This window comes from Orussus abietinus, unplaced genomic scaffold (genome assembly GCF_000612105.2).
Source record: "Orussus abietinus isolate OABI.00-Male unplaced genomic scaffold, Oabi_2.0 scaffold49, whole genome shotgun sequence".
Taxonomy (NCBI): domain Eukaryota; kingdom Metazoa; phylum Arthropoda; class Insecta; order Hymenoptera; family Orussidae; genus Orussus; species Orussus abietinus.
In genome coordinates this window covers 501,283-521,141 of record NW_019394595.1, presented here as the reverse complement: position 1 = coordinate 521,141, position 19,859 = coordinate 501,283, and the positions used below count along the sequence as shown (strand labels likewise).

Below are 19,859 nucleotides of genomic sequence, written 5' to 3'. Positions count from 1 at the left end.
AGAATTTATCGGATCCGAACCCAGTAAATCCGAATCTAAGGGTCGATCGAGACGCCGAGGATCTAATCCGCGTAATTCTAATGCGATGGAGACAGGCGATTTACTGGATCCGTAAATCCCAGATTTAGGACGATGGAGACGTAGTCGTCGAGATCGAATCGCGTTTTTGCCGTCGCGGCACCATCTGTCGGTGAGAAAGGGTACCTCTCTGTATCCGAAGTGGGGACAGTTTCCGGCAGTGCCTCCCTGTGCCCTATCCCGTTACGCTTCTAAGGACGTCTGAAATCATCGACGGTTATTGCACGTTGGTGTGTCGGTGTGCGCGCACGCCTATCGTTCGCTTGCACCCACTGTCCGTCGCTGTTGATCCTTGTTAATCGCGTTGAAGGGCGAAAAGGGGCACTGGGCGAGGCATATCGAGGTGCACCGCGGGCCGTGAATGCTCGTCGTTTGAGTGGAACTGGCAGTTTCGGGCTCGAAACGGAATTAACGGACAAGAAGTGGAATCCTGACAGCGCGGTACCTTCGCGCTCGCATCTCGCGAGAGATCGGTCGCGCGAGCGGCTCTTCGAGGGCGCGCCACGGATCATTGTTACGACGGGCGCTTCAGAAAATGGCGGACAACTGGACCAAAAACGTTCCTTGCCGGTAAGGATGCCAGGGTTTCGCGGCCCAAATGGCGAAGACGCCTTACGATTGACGGCTCTTTTTCGGGCGGACCCTCGCTCGTTGTTGGCAAAAATTCCGCGGCACTTGCGGCCTCGTTATGCCGCTTTGAAAGAATCGCGAAACGTCAACATGGTCTAGTGTAAATACTAATATTGATAGTTGTATACATTTTCCAACGAGGACTTTGATCGTTTTTTTTTTTCAAACTGCAGACTCGTAACGGAATTGGAGTCGTCATCTCCGTCGGCTCTTTCGTAGTTGCGGCCGTGCCAATTCGATTATGTATATTGTCAGATCTTGTATGTAAACACTTATCTATTCGAGTATGTTTGCAAGGCACGTGAGGAAATCGAGATTGCCGATAGAAGAGGATTCATGAGATGTCGAGGCATCTTGAAGTTGACTCCGACAATAGCGATATATCTATTTTTTAACTTGGAATCTGTAACTGGTTTTTCATGTCATGAATTGCCAATGGAATTGGACGTCGGTTGTCTCTATCTGATCTTACGTTGGGACTGTATTATTTAACACGTATATTCTAATTGTATTTGTGAATACTGGTGTATACGTTTGAGCTACTTGTATAATATGTGAGCAAGCAAAATGTGCTGGTCACTGAAAGTTCATAAAATGTTAATGCATGCGGTGGTTGACGTTCAGTGGTCGATAGCGGTATATTTATACATCTAGAATTATAAGGCCATTTTGTATTATGAATTATCAACAACTATGAGCATTGGGTATCTCTGTTAGTTCATTGGTTAGGATTATCGCCGTTATCACGGGTAATCATTGGGTTACATTAAATACACATTCGGGTATGAACAAAAACAGGTCTTGAATAAATGTATTAAGATTGTCGATAACTGTTTGAAAGATATAAGCATAGGACTTGGTGTCATTGAGGATTAGATTTTAAAATTGCATTTGAAATATGTAAAATCCATGTTGAGTCATGGAATGTCTTTTGTTATAAAAGAAAAGGAACTCATATAACGATGTTTCTTTGGCATAAATTTGTGCAGATACTTCAAAAATGCAGCCTGTCGAGAAGGAACCAATTGTCACTACCGTCACGTTCAAGGTTCTAGAAATGAAACTCCTTCCAATGAGCCTGAGAACAGGACTACGGCATCTGTGAGAGCTTGTCAATATTTTAAGCAAGGTGTCTGCAGATATGGAAGTCGGTGCCATTTCAGTCATGCCACAGGCGAAACTTCCATTGCAGAGTCTTCAACGACAGCGTCTCCAAAGGCTCGCACTTCGAACGAAATTGCTTTGGAAAAGTATGTGATGTAGGACATTAAATGAATTAGGAGAAAACTGTTCCAAGAGATTCTATACGTCATTTATCCAATATTTTTATGACTACAGTAAAAATGGTGCATCGGCTGTAGAGCAGTGGGTCAATGCTCCAGAATTCGTACCTTCTTCCTCCCTTACTGCTGCTCCTTCACCCGTTTCAAAGGAGGCTTACTTGCCAATTACCACATCGACCGTGGTGTCTTATGCTCAAGCTGTGAATCCCACTGGTCAGTCTTCAAATCTTGCTTCGGAACCACTTTGCCCATATGCAGAAGCCAGTGGTATTTGTAAAAAACCAAATTGTACGTACCTTCATGGTGACATTTGCGAACTCTGTGGTCGAGCTGCTCTTCACCCTCACAATGAAGAACACCGAAAGAAACACACAAATGTTAGTATATTGCTATTTAGTGCTGCCAGAATTCAATTGTTGAGGTAATTACTAATATTTCGTAACTTTCTAAAGGTATGCGTGAAGCAACATGAGGTCGATATGGAATTGTCCTTTGCTATACAACGGAGCCGCGAAAAATCATGCGGCGTCTGCTTCGAAACAATTATGGAAAAGGCTTCTCGAGAACAGAGGTTTGGTATCCTACCGAACTGCAACCATTGCTTTTGCCTGACCTGCATTAGAAAGTGGAGGCAAGCCAAGCAGTTCGACAACAAAATTATCAGAGCTTGTCCTGAATGTCGTGTAACATCTGACTTTGTGTGCCCAAGCATGTATTGGGTCGATACAAAAGAAGAGAAAGAAAAGTTAATCTTGGACTACAAAGGTGCACTAAGGTAAATGAAATCAATGTATTGTGCATACTTTTTATCGTTTATCATTGCAAAGGATTTGATTAAACGACGATTTTCGATATGGCTCATTGGATCATTCTTTGTTTTAGCACCAAGGACTGCAAGTATTTCAACAAGGGTTGTGGAAAATGTCCCTTCGGAAACAAGTGCTTCTACCTTCACGCCTTACCAGATGGTACCAGAGCGGACGTCGGACCTCCAATTCGGAAACGTCGAAATGCCGACGCAGAAATTGAATTGTTACATGTAAGTATCTTAATCATTCCATGAGGAATACATTTACCATTTTCTGGAATTTTGTAGAACAGTTACCGAGCCAGATAGAAATTCATGATCATATGATGAGGAAAATCGATTTACAATCAATTTGCACGCAACACTCGCATGACTCGTTTCATGATTTTTGGTGAGGCAAATTTCATGCAAATTTTGCATCAATTGTCTATCTGGGTTTTACCGAATACAAATATTTACGACGAATAAAATTCCTAGGTATATCGTACGTTTCTCTTGCGTTTTGTAGCAGCTGCTCTTATGGGAGTATCTGGACGAGCGGGACAACCGTTGGATGTACAACATCGACGAGTTTGAGGATATCGTAACGTTTGTATCGGATTCCGAAGACTCCGATGGGTCCGAATACGAGGTTCTCTTCGATTAGTTGCATCGTTCTACGCATTGCTGCCACCTCGTTAAAAAGAAAAAGACCATTCGCCTCAGCTCTACGCCTACGTGCCCCGGCTGATCCGAGGTCGCAAAGACAGCAATAGTGCGGTGAAAAGAAACGTCAGTGAGCTTTCACGATGGCGACGGTATCAAGTATAATCACGTGATTCGTCGATGGTCGCCCTCGCAGGACACTCGTGAAGCTATTAGCAAATGTCGATGTGTCCCCAATGACTAGTACCTCCACTATTTGGCTATCGGTGCACTCATTGCTCTTATCTCTCTATTCTCTCTGTTTTTTGCTCCCTTTCTTTTCTCTATCTTGATCTCCGAAATCCTAGACTTATTGTCTCGACGACTCGGCGCTTCCGTCGATTTTACCGTCCCGAAAGGACGTTGAGTCGCCTCGGCATTCGACAAAGGAAGCGCCGGAGCGGGAATTGCACTTTTCGGGAACGACCGAAAGGCTCGTTTACCTTCGAAAAGTGAAAAAAGAAAAAAACGAGTCGATTGGAAACGAGCATCATCTCGGGAGTATCTCCGGTGTCGACGAACACTCGGATCCCTGAACGGTACCAAGGCCCGGCTTGGGATGCACCTAGAGTTCTAAGCGCGGTAAGTTAATTAGGAACAATGAGAAATTCCTGGTAACTTATCGGTAATTTTTCCAAAGCTTTTTTTTTTCGAGAAATTATGAGAATTTAAATATTCGCAACGGAATGAACGAGAGGTTCCGATTGGTTGCCATGAGACACCGAAGTGGAGGAACTTCCGTTCGCTTTCTACGGCCAATCGAAACTTCTCATTCGCTAAAGAATTAAATATCGACTTTACTCTTGATACGAACCACATGGAATTCTACATGAGGTTTTACACGAATATTTTTAACCGGTAGTAAATAAAACTCTATAATTAGTATTTTTTATATAATATTCATTACTCTTGAACTTGAACTCCGAGGTGCAGGGAAAAAAACAAAATTATTTAAATGAAGAAATTTAAAGTATGAATAACGAAAAAAAAAATTAACGTTCTCATAAATTCTCGATATTCTCGGTGACTTGTAGCATGTCTCACAGTTACCTTCTCCAATTTTATGTTACTGAGAATTTTTGAACTCTAGATGCACCTTTCCGGTAGATTTCCGCCTTTCTCCTTCGACTCTCCTTTTCCTGCTTCCTCGGAAGAGCACGGTTCTCTTTGTGGCCGTGAAAATCGACGTTTCGTTCGGCTTCTGTCGGACAAGGGGACAGCAGGGTCCGATCGGAGAAGCCGAAGACTGGACTATATGGTCCCTGAGGACTAGACTATAAGAGCCAACCACGCATTGCCTCATAGTTTGAATTTTTCTAGGGATGTCAAAAAATTCGTTGCCAACACCCGAAAGTGTATTCGCATTAGCGCATTTAGGGGGCACCTTTGAATAGCCGTAAAATAGATGCGCTGTAAACGTTTGCACTCGTTGCATACTCGTACCTTTTTTGCCTTAATTATAAGGGTGGACGTAGACGGAGATGTAGTCCTACGCGAAGGTATACGGCTACGATAAATGTTTACGATTAACTCGAATACGTACATACATACACATACAGATTCGGTGCACGAGCATCTACCTCCTTAGTTCGCAGTTAAACTTATTACCTTTTACGTCAACCTTCCCCGGCTACTGCTCCTCTGCGATTCCACCTGTCCCGTTTCTCGTCGCGAATAGCAAATAGTGTCATAGGCGGGTCTCCGGCGCGTTTCGAGTTTTCGTTAACCAGGTAATTAAGGTGTTATGAAAGGGTCATTCTGTAGATTTAACGTCAAAATATTTATAAAACATTTCGATAAATCGGGCGCATCGAATCATTTGAAACTTCACCGTGTTATTATGGAGGCTCTAAGGAAGAACGAAGTACTTATGACATTTCATTAAAAAACAAAAATGAATATGTATTGGTTCTAGTCTGGGATGAATACAAATTTTGTAAGAAAAATGAAACTTTATGAGCACCGCGTTCTTCCTTAGGGGCTTCATAAACATATGGTGAAGTTTCAAATGCCTCGGTGCATTCAACTTGGAGAAATGTTTCATGAACGACAATTCTTTGACGACACTTTCGCATCACCTTAAAAAGCGAACGAGCGACTAGAGCGGACTGAGCACGCGGGACTCTTTCGACGTCTTTCGTTGTTTATTGGAATAAGCCCACCCTCGAAAAACGTGGAATCGGTGGCAGGGAATACCGAGTATCCTTTAATGAAATAGACTTGTAGTGAGAACGAGAAGGGAGGAGAGAAGTAATGGAGGTAGAACGCGACGAGGAGAACGAGTAACGCTCGAACCGAAGGTCCGATCTAGGCGGTGGAAGCGAATCTTAAAGGGCTCCTCTGCTGTTTCGTTAGTCGCTACTGCCATTGTGTAATCGTGTAGGGCGTTCCGTGTGTTAATTGATGCGATAGTTAAGAACTGGAGTAGAAGGAATATCTAGAACGGTTTGTCGAAGCGCGTCGTGCTCGGCTGTCGAAGGTCCGCTCGAACTTGCGGAATCGTGGAGTAGACTCATGCGCTCACTTTTCATTGTTGCTTTCGATTGTCACAGTTGGTCCATCCGAGTCGAACCGCCGAGTCTACGTGGATAGCGAAAAGTAATCGTATATCGAGATCTGTCCGGAAAGTCGATCGACTCGCCGTTACGTCCGTCCGCAATGGTTTCCTTCGTTCCGGTCGTTCCTCGCGATGGTCGAACCTGACGCCGCGATTCCACCCTGGACTTCGATTCCTGAATTTCACCCGGTCCCCGTCGATGTCCTGGTACAAGGTGTACGTAACATGGGAATCCTACCGTCAGCTTTACTCTCGGCCGTCTCAACTTACGCGACTTATTACTAATGATGGAAAGTCTATAACGCTGTTAGAGATTACAATAATAATTCCTCCCTAAGTAACGATATGACTCTAGCACAGATTACGACACATGCAGGACGTGCGCGCAGCACAAATCCATATTATCCGTTATTAAGCGCGGAATGTCTTGAAACACGGAGAAAAGGTGGATTTCCGCTGTCCGACACGTACCGATCCGACAAAATATCGTAACGGGTATTTCGGTGGCTCCGTTCGAACTGTCCGACCCGCGTGTAGAGTAAATGGTGTCAATAAGGAACTCGGTAGAGTTTCGCGCCAAATATATATACAGAGGCACGAAACACTGACCTAGTCACTATCTGCGATGTTTAGCCTGGTTGAAACGTATATTGCAATTTTTGTCGGATCGGCACCGCGTGTCGGATAGGACGAATCGACCGTTCACCGCCGTGTCACCGTCGTCCTCAACCCTTTCTTGGCCATGGGTGCACTCGTACGTTTCATGCACGAAGTAGTATAAGCAGATACAACGCAATGTATTGAGATCGTTCCCATTTTAGGGGTGCAAGATCTTCAGATTTTTTCCGATCTACTGCCGAGACCGCCTTAATCAAATTTTGCAATTAAACATTATCGTCCGTTGGGCTTTAACGCGTTAAAAAAATCACGTTCTGTATGTTATACGCGAATTATCGTTTCGCTTTGCGTACCTTGTAAAATTAAAAACGGTTTAGGTAAATTACATCGGTAGGAAGTGTTTTGATCGTGTAGAATTGGAGTTTCCTCATTTTTCGTAAGTAGCGCTCGCAGCGAAAATCTGAAATCCAGGGTTCCTATTAACGAGTTATTTTCTGTGGAGCCGACCATTAGCGTTATGTCTTCTTATACTACTTCGTGGTTTCATGTGTAGAATTCGCACGTCAAGAAAACGTGTACTCGCGTTTCAAAATATATGTGTTAGATTTTAAATACAGGAGCGTGTTGAGAACACCCTGTTTTTAAGAATCTCTTTTAAGGAAACGACGAGTCGTTTGCTTCGACTCGATGATGGGGTCAATAAGTTGTGTGTTTAGGGGGTTAGCCTACTGTAAAATAGAGGAAAATGTAGAAAATACTGCAGCCGAAATGGAAGGTCTGATTTATGAAGCAGAGCGAAGTAACAGTAAGACAAAAGATCGGAATAAAATGGAATAATTGTGTTATCGATTTGAAAAATACGATTTTCTTGAAATGACGTTTCTCAAAACGGTGTAAGTATGAAACGACGAAGTAATCGTATTTTTATTTTAAAGGAAATCTTCGACAAAAGGATATTTATTTTTTGGTCCGTTACAATAGGCTAGCCCTTTAATCAAAGTGAATTTAAACAAGAATTAAAAGATATCGGGGATATTCGTTCATGGAGCTGTTTTATTTGACGTTCTACGGAGAATCTAAGATAGAAGTTTCAAAACGCTCCAAAATAGCGGGCTTGGATCTGCCATTTTAATACACCGTGGAAAATATTTTGAAATTTTAGTAGTATTTGAAAATGCTCGAGACGAACAATTTTTAACACTTTACTTGCTCGTACGAGATCAACGCGCGTTTTCGTTTATCATAGTCGTTATTCGAGTCGTTTTACTCATCAACTCTGCACAAATTCGACGTGTTTCTCCTTCGAGTTGTCGAATCCAATCCAAAGTCGAGTTGTCGAATCTAGTTCAAACTCGAATTGGCAGCGTTTTCGAATTCGCGTAATTCGAGTCTACAAAGTATTCGATTCGTCGCGTCACTGATCCTCTTTCTAAGGAAAGTAGTCAAAGTAATGGGCGAGTGCGAAAGACGACAGATTCGAAATCCCAACCACTGCCCATAAATGTTGTATTCATGCCTCGAAACTGGGAAAGGGTTGAACGAACGAGTGTTATCGCGTTGTTCGCCGCATTCGTATCTATGTACGTTGATAGCCCATTATTCGTTAATTTGTACGTTAGCGAAGTTCCACATGATTGGATTCGATTTCATTTCTTACGATAATATATTTTTGTTATTGGAAGACTAGACAAATAATAAAGTAGCTGTTAATAAGTCCGTACAGGTACGTAGGTGACATGCATATAACATGTATGTATGTATGTATGTATGTATGTATATCCGTATACGAGGCAACACGTACGAGACATCAGTGAAAAGATGAGAATGGGATCATCGAGTCGTACGAAAGAGTTAAAAAAAAAAAGTAGATTGTTGCGCAATGCCGAGGTGTCGCGTTACGTAGCTCCAGTAATTGCGGAATAGAGATTACTCGCGGTTGTACGTTTTCATTATCCGTGGGAAAAAAAATCAAGGTAACGAAAGAGATTGCGGTAGAAACTGAGAGATCGTTCGATTTAGAACCGTTGACTCATCTTGTTTGTACGAGGGTTTTTTTCTTGCGTATATACTCGTTTCTAAGTACCGTGCACTGAGGAAAAACAGTTGGTTGACTCGAAGAAATATGCATTGCTACAACAATGCGATCAAGTACGTCCAAAGAAATATCAGGGAGAGTGAAGAAAATTCATATAAATCCTCGATATAATTTTTCTTCTCAACGAAACAATGGTGTCTTGCAATTATATATGATTCAGACAACGATATATATTTCTTTCAGTCAACTTATCTTTTTTTCGTAATGTGTATGTATGTCACTGATAAAAAAAAATGTCATCGAACCAAAGAAATATTTCTTCGAATAGTACCAAAGAATATATTTGATTAATTCGAAGAATAATTACTTGACTGAAATAAATTCGAATAAATTGGATGCAATATTCCTTCGGAATTATGACAATTTATTTGAGACAAATAATTATTCTTTGATTTAACCGAACATTTCATCGGGACTGTTCAAAGAAATATTTCTTCGATTAGACGTATTTTTTTTTCTCAGGGTACTTGCTCTACCGAGTAACTCGAGTCGCATCGTGCTCCGACGTAAAAACGCCACCTCGGCTGGATGCGAAATGGCTGTTTCGTATCGCTCGAGTAAGTCCTCTTGTGTCATCTCTGGTGATCCGTAATTGCGCACGTAAATCGCGTATGTGCTTGTCCTCCCGTGGTTAGAGAGAACGCGCGGAAGAAGCGCTTTTGGTATCGTGCTCGAAACGGCAATTCCTATACTACAGAAGTATTTACACTCTAGAGTGATTGAAAGACAAGATGTAGGACTGCACTGAGAAGGGTATGTGTGGTTTAAATCAGCTGGAAGAATAAACGTTGATTTAAATCAGCTGGAAGAATAAACGTTGATTTAAATCGATTCTCAATAGTTGTACCATGGCGAAGAGCGAGGATGCGCATCCGGCTCCAGCTGACGGGCCGTCGAGGTTTTGAGTCTTTAAGGTGATATGAAAAGGTCAGCCTATATATATTGGGTTGATGCATAAGTAGTGGTGTTTTTAACACGCAACGTAACGTGTAAAAAGAATGCCATTACTTATGCATCAACCTAATCTATTGACAGGTCTAGATGGCACCATTAGTCCATTATAATATCAAAACTCATGAATCCACGGGATTTCGACGATTTTACTTCGATCTCCTTATAATTATTCCATCGAAGTGACATAAGGAACGCTTCATTTCGAATAATTCTTATCATAAATGCAAATGCCAGTAACGTGGCTTATCAATTTATGTTACCATTTGAGTATTCACAATGGTACCACCAAAAAGGGTATAGATGAATTTTAATTTCTTAACGTCAATTTAATTTCTCAGCGCCTTTTGTATCGTCTTAAAGACGTACCCTTCGAGTCCAGATGCTGGTTCTTGTGTGCCGGTAGATGCTGTAATCCGTATGGGGCAAGTATGTACAAATGCTAAATATATTCCTACATTTTCCCGACTACCGGCAACCGAGGGGGTGGAAAGTTAAAAGTATAGGCAAAATTGCAGCTTTAACCCGTACGCATTGGCGACGAGGTCCCAAATTTATTTCGGCCATAAACTCGGGAGGGAAAGCTGTCTCCGAATTCTCCCGACAGCACCGAGATGTACACTTTCATCCTGACACGGGATTTGTACATAAGCGAGCCTTATGTACTAAACATGAATACAAAATGTAGTCAAAAACCCTACGCGTGGTAACTAGTTTGCGCGATTCGGTTTACTTGGTTGCATACGTACACGCGTATGCAGAAGACTTAGGTTTGTAAAATATGATCGGCGAGTCTCCTTAAAACTGGCACTCGAGCGGCAGTGAAATCTCTTCTGGCACTTGGACAGTCTTCGGGTATCGAATTAGGCGGAAGCAAGAAAGACCTAAAACTAATATCGTTGTTCATCGACGGAGATCACGCGAGGACGTAGGGCGGCGATCTTGAGTTAACGCGATTCGAAATCCATTTGATCAAAATTCTTGGAGCCTCGGATCTTTCGTATAATTTTGACGAAGAAAAAATTCATCTCTCGGGGATCGATCCGCTTCGACTTATGTATTCCACGATTCACCGTTAGGCTGTTTGCCCCCACACCGTACGTGTGTAAACGGTCTTAGTCAATTTCTTTATGCCCGGTGAAAAATATACCGATATAAATTACGATCTTAACTAGTACCCAAAGTTTTCAGCCTTGGTTTAGGAAAGCTCGATTAAACTAAAGGCAAAACGGTTTCTGGAATATCTTAGGGTCGACCCTTTGCGGGTACTATTGCTAGAAAATGACGAAGCCGGTCCTATTATATTTTGACGCATTAAGCGAGTCCACGGGGAAGTCCACGTGTTCTTATTTGACGATCGATCTTGTTCCCAGCGAGCTTTAAATAACTCGAGCGTCGTAAAACTTCTGTATCGTTTGACCGAGGTCTCCTGGCGTGTTATCTTCCCCACTGGTATTGCCGATAATAAATTATCTAGGCCACTCGGTTGTTCGAGTTCAAAGGACAACTCGTGGTAGCTCGCGAGCCGGTCTGTCCAGATCTTACAAAATTTCTGAGACGGACGAGCGAGAATTATTCATAATCCATTATGCAAGAACCTTCGAAAGCACTTCTCTGCTTTCGGTTACGTTCTTCAAAGCTAACAATTCCCTTAACTAGCCAGTGGAATCTCTTCCAAGCAAGATTAGTCAGCACTGGTTTCAGTGATTAGTTGCAACCTGCTGTGGCAGTCACCTTGTGTACTTCGCCATGAATATCTTCGTTATCTTATCACGAATACCATCCATAAAGTGTTGTATTCGGACACCATACAGCCATTTGCATTTCGTTGCCCATTTATATTATAGTACTTAGCACCAGTCAATTGGTACGCACACCCTGGTTCCTTGATCCAAATTTTTTTCTACAACCAGAAGCTAACCAGCACTCGGGTTCTACTTGTTACTTACGTCTCGCTATGCAGGGACTCGTTTATAGATACAATTCGTTCGCGAATTACCTCAGGGCTCCGTACGGTTGACAAGTCATACGTTGAACCGGCTGATAGATTCTCTTTTGTACGGGGCTAGCGAGGACATTGGTTCTATTTTCTTCGGAACCGTCCATCAGCCCCAAGCCGAGAATCTCGCGACTGATCTCCACCATCGTTTCGACTCTAGCATCCCCCTGCGTAGCCTTGATCGTCGCAGAAACCGTCAACGGAGGCGGAGTCTGCGGCGACGAGGAGGTCGAGGTCGTCGCGGGCTTTCCATGCGGCGTAGCCGAGTTCTGTCCCTGTGCGTTCTCCGAATTCTTTTTGCGATACTTGGTTGAATACTTGTAGAAGTCCGACATTTCGAAGGGCTTGGTCACTTCGCGGTAGGGTTGGTATTTTCCGGGCTGGACGATCGTGCAGTTCTTCGAGATGTCGTGAGGCGAGTCCCCGATATCGACGGGTTTCGACTCTGCCGGGATCTCCAGGACTCGAGGAGCTCTGGGATGACTTCTACCTCTGCTGGACTGTCTATTGACGGACTGTCCTCGATCCGGTTCCCTGACATTGGGGACTCCACCGAGAGGGAAGTCCGGAGATGCGCTGCCCATCCTGTGCGGATGTCGCGGCATGGAGCAGGGACCGGAGCTCAGGTTCGACCTGGAGGAATATGACTCCGGACTGACGAGAGACCCGGCATCGTGTGCCGACATCGACGGAGACGAGGACATGGTATTGGACCCGATGCTCGAAGAATCAAGGGACGTCTCGAACCAACCCCTCTCCTTCTCGCCTTGTCGCTCTTTTCCCTTGCGATTCGCATTGTCGATCGTATCCTTGCCACCGATCGATTCGTATGCGTATCCTGAATGCATGTTCCAGGTCTCGACGTTCCCTAGAGACTGAGTACGCAGCAAGGTCTTTCCCGGTGTCGCTACTTGCTCTCCTTGGCCCATTTGATTCGGGCTAACGAATGGATGCTGGCGAGGATGAGCCGGAGGGCTCTTCGCGTTCACGTTATGGTGAGTCTGGGCATCCACGAACCCGGTGCTGACGGTGCTATGGTGTTGTCTTGGTTTCTGACGCTGCTGCTGCAGCAGCGATCCGCTCCCACTTTGCTTCCTCCGGTCCAGACTGCCGAACCTGTCGATAACTGCCGGATCTTCCGGACACCAGACGATCTCTTCCCCGCAGCGCATCCAGTACCCTGGCGGTAGTAGAGACTCGTCCGTTGTATTGACGGCATTTCTGCAGGATCTGATGGCTGCAGCTTCCCGATCTCGCTGCAACGATGGCTGTCGATGCGAGGATCGCGCGTTCATGGGCACTTGGTATCCTGGTGGATGCGTATAACGAGGGTCCCGGTATTCTGCTTCGTAGTGCGGATGCTGTTGATGGTGTACCGGTCGACGCTGTACCTCCGGGTCCATATGTTTGTACTCTTGGCATTGCTGGTGACTGTTGCGAGGTGGTTCCAGCAATTGCTGGCGATGAGAGTGTCGGTAATGAGAGGATACTCGTTCTTGCTCGGTACATGCATTTAATGCGGCCCGGTAGTTCCTGTCGGTGTCTAGGTAATGATTATCTGGGTGAGGAGGCCGATTGCTCCCACTGCCGTGGGAGTAAGTACGGGAGCGACAATTCTCTGGGAGAATGTAGACGTTATGGTTGTCATTTAAGTCATGCCCCAGAAGTTTCTGACTCTGGCGGTGGTCCATCGGACTTGACACTGGGTAAGCACTGTGGTTTTGATTAACGGGACTTAATACTGGACAAGCGTGGCTTTGGTCAGGGTCGTGCATCATGTATCCTGGATACGTGTTGTAGTTTTGTTCACCCGAGAGAGGACTCAAGCTTACGCCACCTTCCACGAGGATTCCCCTACCGGTTGTCCTTGCATTTTCTTCGCTTCCTAAAACTTAAACAAGGATTATGTATTTTTGCTTCCGCGATATGTTTGGGTAGCGTAAAAAGTGGGATTTATGAAGTAACTATTCTTCGTTCTAATACATACTGTTGGAAATATTATTTCGGATAGATAATGGTTTATATTACGTCGGATAGATAATGCTTAATGAGCATTACCTGATCTGTCTAACGGTGGTCGAGGTTTCTTCGTTCTGTGTTTCATGGTAGTCTGCAGATGTGGCTGAGGGCAGTACGATACATTCGACAACTGAGACTGTCGATGCGCTTTACCGTGACTCTGTCTAATGAAATTCAGCCGCGCATCCAGCTCCTGAAGTCTTCGCTGACTCTGCTGATATACCAATCTGTGCTTACGCCGCACCGCTTTACTTTCTGCGGAGTCATTGATAATGCCTAAGGCTGCTTCGGCTATACCAACTTGTACTTGGCGTTCCAACTCCAATGTTGATTCCTCCTTTAAAAAGGAATGATAATGTTATGACGATGAGTTTTTCTATGCAAGAAGGTTATGCAATTTAAACAGGAAACTTACGACTTCGCTACTCTTAAGCTTGTTGATTAGATTTTGAGGATACGAAAAGGATGTGCCTACTTTTCTTCTGAAAGTAGGTGGACTTTCTCCAGGTTCCAGAGGTATCTCTGGTGGCAAAATTCCTGTTATTTCCGCCTCTTCGATGCAAAGATTTTTCAGTTCATTATTCTTTTGGAGTAGTTTCTCCTGAAGCATTTCCCGACGTTGCTGCAGCCATTCTAGTCGGGAAGATGAATTTTCTTCCACGACTTGACCGGATACATGCTCCGTTCCTGCCATCACTATATACCAATTTTTAGGAAAGAAATCCATGTAATGCAGTTTATAGGATTTTCAAATGAAATTAGTATGGATTTTGTCCTACAACCACAAGAACTGTTATATAATATCGTCACTGGACTCACCCATGTTCCCAACTTGGACCAAGTGTTGGATCTATGCCACAAATTAAAATTAACGATCGAATCGACAATATGCCGATTTATTCTTTAATACTACATATTCAAGGTACTGGGTTGAATCTTATAGAAAACATCCCCAATCGTTCCACTCTAGGAGTAAGCTCAGTTAATATGAAAACCTGTAAATTAAAAATTAGATTGTATTAAAATTTTCAAACGAGTAAATTTTAGCTTTTTAACGCGGTTCATTTCTACTAAACTCTACGTTTTCCAGATTTTGCAAGCTCGGGGATGCTTAAAGCGCATGACCTCTTTTCTAAATTTAGAATGTGTCTACAATTTTACAAGTTATAACTGGAACTAACAAGGTTTAAATAACACTATAAAAGTAACACCCAATGTTTAGCGACATACAAAACTAATTTCAAGGAAAATTAGGCAATACGATCCTCTATGAGGTCAAGGACTCGTTATATCTTTTCAGAACTCACATTCGTTGTCAATGTAATTTGCATCGTCTTATGGAATATACTTTAACACTAGATTAATTGACTTCAGTGACTTGAAGTAAATTTAAGGAAGTACATATTTTTTCTTGGCGGAAAAAGTCGGCGAAATTGTAACTCCGAATCGACGCCCACGCACGCGTCATCTGTCATCAGAGTTCATAGACGCTTCGAAATAACCGTTTTACGTGATTTGCAAAGTATGCAGGTACGCGTGTACGTACATACGTGATATGTGTGTAGCACCGCTGTATTGCTTAAATTTTTCGGTAGTTTTATCGAATAATTGGAAGGCGTCTTCGATACCTGCGGTAATGAACCCGTAAACGCCTCTTATCTCTTTCCCTGGAAGCGAAATGTGATCATGGAGGAAATATGCCATGAACCCGATCCCAAGTGCATATACCGATCTCGGTCGATAGCCTTCGATAATTTCGCGGAAGCTGAGTTGAATATCGATACGTGATGAGAAGATGCGTTCAGAGCCCGAACGCAGGAAAACAATGCGAAGAAAATTAAGGATTACAATTTTAGTTACGAGCAACAGGTTACCTGGTGTGGTTCTCCCACTCCATTCGTCAGGAGACCACTCTGTCTCTGTCGCACTCTCTGAATGAATCGTAAATTAAAAAGACTAAGCCGTTTATATGATATATGCCAACTACGGCTTAGTTTACACCGCGGCTTTAGAGCAGGTCTGCTCATCTCTGTCCACACTTAAATTCGGATTTAGTGGGTTTGGACTCGATAAATCCCGGATTTTGAGTATAATGGAAATGTAATCATTCTACGTTCATAGGGAATTCGGTTTTTGGTAGAACAGCGCTAGCTGGAGGGAATTATTTGGAATACTTTATTCCACAATCAAGTAGTGGACATTCTAAAGACGTCTAGATCGGCCATACATACAATGCCGTAGCGTTTCACGGGGTTTCATAGCGCCATGCCCGTGGTTGCTCGTGATTAATGTTTCATACTTGTAAGTTTATTAGTTTATCTTCTCGTGGTGCAATCCGTTTATTGAAAGGAAAACATGTCAGAAGAGGGCACTGCTAAAACCAATGCAATTTCCGAATCGTTGTCCTGTAAGTTCTTTATAAATTCTAGTTGTCAGTTTTATTCCGGTAATGAGAGGTTAAGTTCGGTTCTCTTTGAAGAAGCGTCGAGCAGAAATTTGACTGAAGCTGTTAAAATTAAGTTTTTCGGTAGAGCTGCATTCCGATTGTGTCGTTCGTCTCGTTTTAGTATATCCTGTCGCTTATATTTATAGGATATCATATATTTTGAGGTAGCATGTCGTGTTACAGTTTATGTCACTTGTATTTTATTAAAGTACATGAAAAATAGCATGAAATACTTCGTTAATGAAATGTATTAGAGTATATGTACGTTGTTTATTCTTGTACTATTTATCGATTATTTTACAGCATCGTCCGAAGATATCGTGGATACGATACGCCCTACGGCTTTGAATGTAGTCGCACATTGCTATCATAGACCACTGTTCTACCGTAGCCAATTGCACTGCCATAGTGTGGAATCCAATGACGACGAGCTCGACGATCAGGTTCAAGATGATTTAGAATACTTAAGATCCTTAGATCCCAGGGAATGGAAACATCAGGATCATTACGCAGTTTTGGGTTTGAAGAAGTTAAGGAACAAGGCTACCAAGGATGATATCAAGAGAGCTTGTATGTAGCTTTTTATTTAATGAGTTGAATTCATATTGCTACGATTTTATCATAAAATCCATAAATTAGAACAGTTCTTTTGACATAAACCATAGTGTTGCACGGTTATTATTTGTTGAATTACATTAAATGACTGAGTTTGATTGGTCATATTAATACAGTGTCATAGTAATATCTTAACTTTAAAAGTTTTTATTCAAGTAATAAACATCCAAGCTCATTAACGAAAAAGAACTACGTTTAGTTCATAGGAATTCTGCCATAGATGTATACTATTTCTGAGAATCATTTCTAAAAGTGTATAATTTTATACTTTAAATTGCATGACGATATAAGACAAGCAGAAGATTCTAAAACACCACCCGGATAAGCGTAAGGCACTAGGAGAAGAAGTGAGGCAAGATGATGACTATTTCACGTGCATTACAAGGGCATGGGAAACCCTTGGAAATCCTGTAAAAAGACGAAGCTACGATAGCGTCGATCCCTATTTCAATGATGATCTTCCCGATGAGAAAGATGCTAAGAGTAACTTCTATGAAGTAATGGGCCGAGCGTTCGAAGAGAATTCACGATGGTCGGAAAAAACACCAGTACCCCAACTAGGTGGACCTGGCACTCCTAGAGATAAAGTTGAAAAATTTTATTCATTCTGGTATGATTTTGACTCATGGCGAGAGTATTCGTATATCGACGAAGAGGACAAGGAAAGCGGGCAAGAGTGAGTAGACGTACATACTTGGAACTGGATTAACTTAAGCTGCATATAGAATTTAAATTTAATGATGATTTAATGATAAAACAAGCACAAATAAATGTTTTCAGCCGTGACACGCGTAAGTGGATCGAGAAGAAGAATAAAGCTGCACGAGCTAAACGAAAGAAGGAGGAAATGACTCGAATCCGGACACTAGTCGACATGGCGTATAATCTGGATCCTCGAATAAAAAAGTTTCAGCAAGATGATAAAGACAAGAAGACTGCTGTTAAACGAGCCAAGCAAGAAGCTGCCAAGGCTCGACAACAAGAGGAAGAGCGTCTAGCTCGAGAAGTGGCCGAAAAGGAACGGCTAGACAAGGAGAAGCGCGATCTGGAGGAGAAAGCAAGAATGGATGCCCTTAAACAGGAGAGAGAAGCACAAAAGAAAGCCTTACGTAAGGAGAGAAAGGCACTCAGGGAATTGTGCAAGACTAATAATTACTACGCCGAAAGTCCATCGGAAAACATTAGACACATGGAGAGCGTGGAAAAGATCTGCGAGTTATTCAAGTCGACTCAGCTAGAGGATACTATGCGTAGATTGCAGTCGGAAGGTAGGCAAGCATTCCTAGATATTATAGCAGAGACCGAAAGAAAGATGGCCGAGGAGCGCAAAGTTGCTACAACGAACAACGAATCTCGCAACACATCGGACAAACAGGTTAAGGCTTCTGCTCCGTGGACGGAGAGTGATTTGCAATTGTTAATTAAGGCCGTTAATCTATTCCCTGCTGGAACTAATCAACGTTGGGAAGTGGTGGCTAATTTTATCAATCAACATGGCAACTCTTCCAGCGGTGTAGTTCGCGAAGCGAAGGAGGTTTTGGCTAAAGCTAAAGATCTGCAGTCAACCGACTTCAGTAAATCTAGCATGAAGGAGCAAGCTAATAAGAAGGCCTTTGATAACTTTATTGCCGAGAAAAAGTCAAAGGAACCTGTCGAAGAAAGAATGCCCGCTTTCACCGAACGCCTTGATCATCCATTGTCGAACGGTACTGCCAGTGATGCGAAGGAGGTTAAGAAAGAGCCGTGGACGCCGGCGGAACAAAAACTCCTTGAACAAGCACTTAAGACTTATCCCACCACTCTTCCAGATCGGTGGGACCAAATAGCCAGTTGCATTCCGACCAGAACAAAAAAGGAATGCATGAGAAGGTATAAGGTAAGGGATCGTCTTTTCGTTTACATACTTTGCCAAATTCTGGAGCTGTTTCCATGACATGGGAAAGGCTCGTTTTCCCTGCAATTTCAAAGACGCACGTTTCTTCGCAGGAATTGGTCGAACTCGTCAAGGCGAAGAAAGCAGCTCAAGTGATGAAATAATACCGACTCAGGTTTAAGTTTCAATTTTTCTGGTAACTTATTGAGTCGCGATACTAAACGTGGGCAAAGTGTACGAATTTTGGCCTAGGTTGGAATTCTTGATCTTGATATCGTTTGTTGAGTTTTATCCGAGTACGAACTGAACAGCTGATACATGTACGCGTTTGACATGTTTCTCAATAATCAAGCGTGTGCAAATGTTTGTACACGTAGGAAAAGAAACTAATTCCGGATACCCATCTAAAGTTGCCGTGGAAGGGAATTTCAATAAGTACTATGATGTCAGGACTAGTACTAAAGAAGAAGCGACCGGAAAGGTTACGTTGCAAATTGCTGTGGAGAGATCGATATCTCGCAAATAATTAAAGTACTCGAATTTAGCGTAATCGCTCAAGCATTGTGCACCGATAATTTATTGGGGCGTTGAAAAGCTTCCACTGGTGGTAGCGATTGAAAGTGGATCCACCTGCATGTATCGAGTGCGTGATGCGATAACCTTAAAACATAAAATAAGAAGCGATATGCTTGTTCGAAGCTGTGTACGTTCCTGCAGGTGTATTTAAGGATTTTCCTTGAACGAACTTTAGATGGGACGATGAAAGTCCATTAGTGTATATGCCTGTGCACTTTCGTGCACTCCAGCACGGCCAAAGTATTAAAAGAACGTCCTCATTGTCCATCTTTATACATCACACTTTTGGCAATGCTCGTGCAGTTTCCCGAAGAACGCAAAGAATTGGAAGAAGCCTTACGATATAATTTCCTGACCGTGCTCCGATGGTTGACTCGCAAGCCATGTAAGTAATGTATTATACAAGAATTATAGTACAATGCAAGTAAATAAATTGTGACGGTGATGCTTCTAATTCTTGGGTACTATCGTGTTCGTTAACCACGGTTAATTTCATCAATTTATTTTTTTGCGACGTCTTTCGCTTTCGCTTTCAAGTTCTTCCTTTCTCGTGGTGTTTAAGATGGTACATAGGTTGGAAGAATTTGCCTTTACCGAAAACGATTAAGACCTTCGGCGGGTTTCACT

The 19,859-nt window shown here is 42.9% G+C and overlaps 3 protein-coding genes across 8 annotated transcripts; 2 read left to right on the top strand and 1 right to left on the bottom strand.

The window, feature by feature from the left end:
* Positions 1-235: 235 nt before the first annotated feature.
* LOC105700692 (probable E3 ubiquitin-protein ligase makorin-1) lies at positions 236-4,904 on the top strand. 2 transcript variants are annotated; one of them, XM_012426798.2, is made up of 6 exons: positions 236-648; positions 1,698-1,958; positions 2,047-2,368; positions 2,444-2,766; positions 2,874-3,030; positions 3,308-4,904. In XM_012426798.2, the coding sequence occupies exons 1-6, from the start codon at positions 614-616 to the stop codon at positions 3,443-3,445; spliced, it is 1,236 nt and encodes a 411-aa protein (XP_012282221.1). In that variant the 5' UTR covers positions 236-613; the 3' UTR covers positions 3,446-4,904. The 2 variants fall into 2 exon arrangements, with proteins under 2 accessions (XP_012282221.1, XP_012282222.1); XM_012426799.2 differs by lacking the exon at positions 3,308-4,904 and adding an exon at positions 3,088-3,183.
* Positions 4,905-10,216: 5,312 nt separating this feature from the next.
* On the bottom strand, positions 10,217-15,525 carry LOC105700703 (FERM domain-containing protein 4A). 5 transcript variants are annotated; one of them, XM_012426828.1, is made up of 5 exons: positions 15,269-15,525; positions 14,542-14,717; positions 14,138-14,418; positions 13,762-14,059; positions 10,217-13,594 (listed from the first exon to the last, which is right to left on the bottom strand). In XM_012426828.1, exons 2-5 carry the CDS (start codon positions 14,543-14,545, stop codon positions 11,700-11,702), a joined length of 2,478 nt encoding a protein of 825 aa, XP_012282251.1. In that variant the 5' UTR covers positions 14,546-14,717; positions 15,269-15,525; the 3' UTR covers positions 10,217-11,699. The 5 variants fall into 5 exon arrangements, with proteins under 5 accessions (XP_012282251.1, XP_023288572.1, XP_023288573.1 ...); XM_023432804.1 differs by having other exon boundaries at positions 14,138-14,717; XM_023432805.1 differs by having other exon boundaries at positions 10,217-13,588; positions 14,138-14,717.
* A 287-nt stretch (positions 15,526-15,812) lies between these two features.
* Positions 15,813-19,680, top strand: LOC105700707 (dnaJ homolog subfamily C member 2). Its single transcript, XM_012426833.2, has 5 exons — positions 15,813-16,129; positions 16,472-16,738; positions 17,075-17,459; positions 17,564-18,659; positions 18,770-19,680. Exons 1-5 carry the CDS (start codon positions 16,078-16,080, stop codon positions 18,818-18,820), a joined length of 1,851 nt encoding a protein of 616 aa, XP_012282256.1. The 5' UTR covers positions 15,813-16,077; the 3' UTR covers positions 18,821-19,680.
* The last annotated feature ends 179 nt before the right edge of the window (positions 19,681-19,859 follow it).

Coding starts and splice junctions, on each gene's coding strand:
- LOC105700692 (XM_012426798.2), top strand. CDS start 614: ATGGCGGACAACTGGACCAAAAACGTTCCTTGCCG. Junction 649..1,697: donor ACCAAAAACGTTCCTTGCCG/GTAAGGATGCCA, acceptor AAATTTGTGCAG/ATACTTCAAAAATGCAGCCT. Junction 2,767..2,873: donor GACTACAAAGGTGCACTAAG/GTAAATGAAATC, acceptor TCTTTGTTTTAG/CACCAAGGACTGCAAGTATT.
- LOC105700703 (XM_023432804.1), bottom strand. CDS start 14,449: ATGGATTTCTTTCCTAAAAATTGGTATATAGTGATGGCAGGAACGGAG. Junction 14,060..14,137: donor AGCTTAAGAGTAGCGAAGTC/GTAAGTTTCCTG, acceptor TCCTTTTTAAAG/GAGGAATCAACATTGGAGTT. Junction 13,595..13,761: donor ACCACCGTTAGACAGATCAG/GTAATGCTCATT, acceptor TCCTTGTTTAAG/TTTTAGGAAGCGAAGAAAAT.
- LOC105700707 (XM_012426833.2), top strand. CDS start 16,078: ATGTCAGAAGAGGGCACTGCTAAAACCAATGCAATTTCCGAATCGTTG. Junction 16,130..16,471: donor AATTTCCGAATCGTTGTCCT/GTAAGTTCTTTA, acceptor ATTATTTTACAG/CATCGTCCGAAGATATCGTG. Junction 16,739..17,074: donor GGATGATATCAAGAGAGCTT/GTATGTAGCTTT, acceptor TGACGATATAAG/ACAAGCAGAAGATTCTAAAA.